The sequence below is a fragment of the Bison bison genome, unplaced genomic scaffold (assembly GCF_000754665.1).
Source record: "Bison bison bison isolate TAMUID 2011002044 unplaced genomic scaffold, Bison_UMD1.0 scf7180017864255, whole genome shotgun sequence".
Classification (NCBI taxonomy): domain Eukaryota; kingdom Metazoa; phylum Chordata; class Mammalia; order Artiodactyla; family Bovidae; genus Bison; species Bison bison.
The window spans coordinates 341,397-347,599 of record NW_011494827.1 but is presented as its reverse complement, the minus strand read 5'-3'; the positions used below and the strand labels follow the sequence as shown (position 1 = coordinate 347,599).

Genomic DNA, 6,203 nt, shown 5'->3' with positions numbered 1-6,203 from the left:
AAGGCCCAGGCCCTTTGTTCTGGGCCTAAGTCAGGTTCACAGGTGAATGAATTTGTCTCCTGTAAAAATACTGAGTCAGGTAAGTTGTCCTGTAAGTTTGTTAAAGACATTTTATCAAATAAACTAGCCAATGTATCATAACATATAGACCTAACTGTCCTGGAAAGACAGAAGAAACAGGCAAAGCCCAAGCAGGGGACCATTTTGCACATGGGCAGAATGCTGCCTCAGGGAGTCAATCCACTAGAATATGACTTGCAGCACATATGACAGCTGAGACTTAATTTGATGATTCAGGATTATCAAGGAAAGAGTAAATACTGTTCCATGTATCATTTACTAGAGTAGTAAAACAGTATATATTTAAGGGGGAAAAGTTCTGAAAAAGTGCTTGTGTGTGTGTGTGTTAGTCGCTCAGTTGTGTCTGACTCTTGCAACCCCACAGACTGTAGCCTGCCAGGCTTCTCTGTCCATGGGATTCTCCAGACAAGAATACTGGAGTGGGTTGCCATTCCCTTCTCCAGAGGATCTTCTCGACCCAGAGATCGAACCCTGGTCTCCTGCATCGCAGGCAGATTCTTTACCTTTAGAGCTACAAGGCAGTCCTGAAAAAGTGCTTCAGGACAGATTATTCCAGTTAACCAGAAAATGTGTGTAGAATACTTAAATGAAATACTATTGCTTGATCTTATTGTTTATAAGTAAATCTTTCATTGAGGCAAAAACAATTATAGGGATAAGTAAATTGAGTTCAAATCTGTTTTCTTAGAATGGTAAAATGTGAAAAAAAAAGAAAATGTTTTAATTAAAAAAAAAAAGGCAAATAGGATGTTTTCCCCTCTCAGATTTCTTATTACAGAAATGTTCTTATCAGAAACTCTATTCCTCAATCTTTTTACCTGGAAAGGACAAGAAATGTATACAGAAGAAGCCTGATATTAATTACAACTCAAAAATCAAAGACAAAATGCCAAGTTACTTTCATGGCCCTAAATATATTTTAGTTAAAAAGACTCTTCTTCTCATGTGTGCTCAGTCGCTTCAGTTGTGTCCGACTCTTTGTGACCCCATAGACTGCAGCCCACCAGGCTCCTCTGTCCATGGGAATCTCCAGGCAAGAATACTTGAGTGGGTTGCCATTTCCTCCTCCAGGGGATCTTCTGCTCAGGTTACTCTAAATACAAAAACGAAAAAGCCCACAATGTGCTACAAAAGATAAGGAGAATGAAATTGAGGAGAAAATAAAATTTAGACAAAAGAATTCCATTCCAGAAAAGCTTTCTCTCTGTACAATTAGAACAGTCTAAAACACGTACCTAAAGTACTGGCTGAAAGCTGCTAGAACGTTCTTATGAGCTTTAAAGCAGACTCCTTTCACCACCAACATACAGTCGCAGAGCAGGCCTTGAATCCGCTGCTCGTGCAGCTGCTGGAGAAGGTGGCAGCTGTGGGCGGCAACTGGGTCCATGCTCCACCATCCAGGAGACCTAGGACAAAGGACACTGATAAGCAGTGATCCTTGATGCTATGACCGGACACGAAAGGGCACCCAAACCGACTGACTGATCAGTGCTTCACTGTCATGACTTCCTGTGCAACACGAACGCAGAAAGGCGAGCATTATGTCAGATGGCACAGCGCGGTCCACAGTGCCGAATCCTCAAGGGTGCTGAATGTCCAAATGACTGAGTGACCGGTTACCTACCCTTGCCCCAATGGTTGCCTGAAAAGAAAAGCCATCTTGGTTTATTATTATTATTAGCTATCATTTACTGACTAATATAGACTGGGCACTGTGCTAGGAACATTCCAGCCATTAACTCAAATAATGCTAGAAGAACCCTTTGATCACCATTTTACAAGCAAGGAAATTAAGAAACGAGGAGTTAAAGTAACGTGGCCATGATAAGAAAACTGTTATATTCCAAAGCCAGGACTTAAATCCTGGTTCCTAAACCCTGAAGTCCATGCTCCTATGCCCATGAGAAAAGGGACAGGAGAAACACAACACAGAACTTTCCTCCAAAGACTTAAATGCTAAGATACAGCATTTAATATCCTGAATCTACATCAGATATTCTCTGGCTATACAGAAGTGACACGGAAAGTTATGAAACATCCCACAATTTGACTATAAAAACTGTAACTATTTTTATGTTACTTAGCATAGTTCTCTAACTGCTTCATGATATCCATCCTGTACCTTCCCAAATAAGATTATAAAAAGCTCCAGAAAGAGAATTTGCATCTTACATTTCTTATGTGTCTTACAAATAACCGCCACAAATCATAATGTATCACATACCTCATAAGGATAATCATGGTATTTACCCAATGTTTCCTTTATGTCAGGCACTATTCTATCTAAGCCCTCTACACATATTAACTCATTCAGTTCTCAGAATAGCTGTAAGAGAGATACCACATACCATTAGCCTCACTTTACAGACAGATGAGGACAATGAAGCACATGGCAGATTAAAGATGGCCACAACATCCGTGACTCAAGGGGAGGTGGGATCTAGGTCTCCTCTCCTTGACTTGGGGCAGCCTCTATTTCAATCAACAGAACAGGTGAAAGGAAGGGTGTAAAGCTGTGCTCTTTTCTGGGCCGAGGCCTTTGAGCCGACAGCTCCCACCTTCCATCTTCCGGACAATGGCTCCAGAAGGCCTGCGTTGCCAACAGGCCTGTAAGACACCCAGCTGGAGCCAGTATATGGGGCAGGAAAAGGGCTCTGCTGAACCCAGACTTCCAGTCATCCCTTCCAAGGGACCAGACATGAGAGCAAAGTCACGCTGAAGGCTCCAGACCGGCCCCACTGCCAGCTGAACCCCATTCCCCACCCACACCACTGCAGGGCTGAAGAACCACCGGCAGAACCCTGCCTGAATTTCTGACTCACAAAACTGTGAGATAAAACAAAACAGTTTTTAAGTTACCAAGTTTTAGGGTAGTTTGTCACAAAGCAAATAGATAACCTGACCAGAGTTAGAGAGGACCGACGTGGCTAATAATAATAGGTTATCAATAAGGGCAGAGTTGGGATTTAAACCCGGGGAAAGCCCAAAGCCCACATGCTTAACTACTACTCCAAGTTACGTGCAATAGCTCAAAGGCCTTCCTTGGAATCCAGTCAGCACCCTCTTCAGTCTATTACCAACGCCTGACTGTCCAGGTGACCCCACAGATAAGCACCGAAGTAAAGCACAACATACATGAGGACGAACGTGTGCAACACAGGCTTTGTGCTATGATACAAGGAGCACGGTGTGCTGTCTTTGCGGCTAACTCACTTTTTGACAAGTAACAAAAATCTACTGTCTTATCGATTAGCATATCTTTGGTATCCAGAAGAGTGCCTTGGACATAGTAGGTGCTCAATACATGGTTTTAAGATGGATGGAGACTCTGGTTCTCGGTGTTTTAATCTGTAAAAATAGAGGGTCCCCTATTGGGTTAGATAATCTCTAAGGTATCTTCCTGTTCTAAATCTACATTGAGAATGTGACGGTGGACTGAATGGCATCCAAAGGAAGGGAAATATGGGAAAGGAGAAAAAGGGAAACATAAGAAAAAGCTTAGATACATGCGAACGAAGAGGTGCTTCTACTGGGAATAAGAACCAGAACAGAATTTTATCCTGTAGCGACAGTTCCTAGAGCAAAGGCCCTTCGGTTCCATGAGGTGATTGAGCAATTGGCCAAACACCACAGGAAAGAATTTGGGAAGTCTGTTCAGTGGGGCCACTGAAAGATTACTTCTCCAAGTGTCTGAGGTTCACACACACACTTGCCTTAGAGTGCCTCTCTTCCTCTCTGGCCATCATGCTTCTCAAGCGGCTTGGTCCCCAGCCCCCTAATCCAACCCTAATGACAAAAGCACTGGCCACGTGCACACAAGCCCAGACTCCGGTCTTAGCTCTACAATGACTCTATGATGCTATGGAGACCAATTGAGTTAAGCTGTTATGTGCCTAATACATGGCAAGATATTGTGGTGAGGATGGAAAGCTGATAAACTCAGGATGGAATGCTCCCTGCCCTCCACAGGCTGTGTCTCAGTTTGAGTCACTCAAACTTCACAGAGTGTGCACTATACACCAGGCACTGAGATGAGATGGTAAACAACTCAGATATACTCATCCTATGCTTTCACGAAAAGTCAGTTCAGTGAAAGAAACACAAATAGGGCTGTACTGGAGATATTAAATGGGGAAGGTACAAATTCATTTGGGGGACAAGGCTCAGAAGAAAACCTTCTGGAGGAAAGACATCTATGCCGAAACCTGAAGGTTAAGTCTGCCAGAGAAAGAGCAAAGAGAATTCACCCTGAGTTTTCAGGGAGAGCAAACAAACAAACAAAAACGTGCAGAAGAGCACAAACAAGGAAGAGACTCACACATGTGCTCTGCACACAAACCCACCTCGAGTATCCAGCTTTTAAACCTGGGCAACCTGTCACTTCTGTTGGAGAATATTTCCCTCTCTGTCCATCCAACAAATTCTTTTGTGGGCTGAATTGTGTTTCCCTCCAAATCCATATGTTGAAGACTATATTTGGAGATTGGGCCTTAGGAGGTAATTAAGTTAAAATGGTAGTTAAGGTAGATCCTAATCCAATCTGATTGCTGTTCTTATAGAAAAAGAGGAAAGCTGGACATATACACCAGGGATGCTGTGCACAGAGGCAAGATCACCAGAAGGCATGGCCAGAAGGTGTGCGGCTGGGAGCCAAGAAGAGCAGCCTTGGGAGCAAACAAACCTGCTGACACCTTATCTTGGACTTCTAGCTCCCAGGACTGTGAGGAAAATATATGTCTGTTGTTCAGGCCCTCCAGGTTATGGCATTTTGCTACTGGAGCCCTTGCATACACCCTCTATTCCATTCCTGACACTGCTCACCTCCAGAGGGAAACCCTCCTTATAACCCCCACACCCGCACCCTAGTCCTAATTTAGCTTCTCACAGTTCTCTGTTCACACTGGGTTCAACCTTCATTTGCTCACCGAAGCCCCACGGTGACCACCACTGCTATTTAAGGGACCTGTCTTAAGGGTTGAAGTGAAAGTTGCTCATTTGAGTCCGACTCTTTGCGACCCCATGAACTATACAGTCCATGGAATTCTCTCCAGGCCAGAATACTGGAGTGGGCAGCCTATCCCTTCTCCAGCGCATCTTCCCGAGGGATCGAACCCAGGTCTCCCGCATTGCAGGCGGATTCTTTACCAGCTAAGCCACCAGGAAGCCCAAGAATACTGGAATGGGTAGCCTCTCTCTTCTCCAGAGGATCTTCCCGACCCAGGAATCCAACGGGGTTCTCCTGCACCGCAGGTGGATTGTTTACCAACTGAACTTTGGAGCTGAAGTCGGGGCTCCCACATTTCAGGCAAACTCCTTAGCATTGCGGGATGACTCTTTACCATCTCAGCCACCAGGGAAGCCCCAAAGTGAAAATGAAAGTTGCTCAGTCGCGTCTGACTCTTCGCGACCCCATGTCCATGGAATTTCCCAGGCCAGAATACTGGAGTGGACAGCCTTGCCCTTCTCCAGGGGATCTTCCCAACCCAGGGATCGAACCCAGGTCTACCTCATTGCAGGCGGCTTCTTCACCAGCTGAGTCACCAGGGAAGCCCGAGAATACTGGAGTTGGATAGCCTATCCCTTCAGCGGATCTTCCCGATCCCAGGAATTGAACCGGGGTCTCCTGCATTGCAGGCGGATTCTCGACCAATTGAGCTACCAGGGAAGCCCCTTAAGGGTTGAGAAGAGCAGATAAGCACTCTACTGAGTGCTTTGCAGGAAATCCTACAATAATCTTATCGAGTTAAGCACAGCAGTGTAACACGCGTTTACAGACGCGGATCCGAGGCATGGAGAGGTCGCACGGCCACGAGACTGGGCTGGGCTATAGGAGCTCTAGGGTCTTCAGCGCTAACTCTCTCAACTTTACACGGCGATGGAGGGAGCCGGAGAGAGGAGTGGGGACCCGCGGCTTCCCGCGGGCGGTGCCCCGGGCGGCCGGGAGGGGAAAGCGGGTGCGGCGTCCAGGCCGAAGGTGCTGCACACGCCGTGAAGGACGCGCTCAGGAGCCCGGCCTGGTCGTCGCGTCTCCTAGCCGAAGCACCTCACGGCCGCCGGCAGACACGCCCGACCCAGCAGCAGCTCTACGGCCCCCCCAGGCGCCCGCGGGGAGCGCCGGGCGG

At 46.5% G+C, this 6,203-nt stretch overlaps 1 protein-coding gene across 1 annotated transcript in view; it reads right to left on the bottom strand.

Annotated features, from left to right (window-relative positions):
* ZBTB49 (zinc finger and BTB domain containing 49) overlaps window positions 1–6,203 on the bottom strand; it is a 26,872-nt gene that overhangs the window by 20,409 nt on the left and 260 nt on the right. The window contains exon 2 of the mRNA XM_010847791.1: window positions 1,317–1,487. Coding sequence (XP_010846093.1) covers window positions 1,317–1,468 — 152 coding nt within the window. The 5' untranslated portion in view covers window positions 1,469–1,487. The remainder of the gene's footprint in view (window positions 1–1,316; window positions 1,488–6,203) is intronic.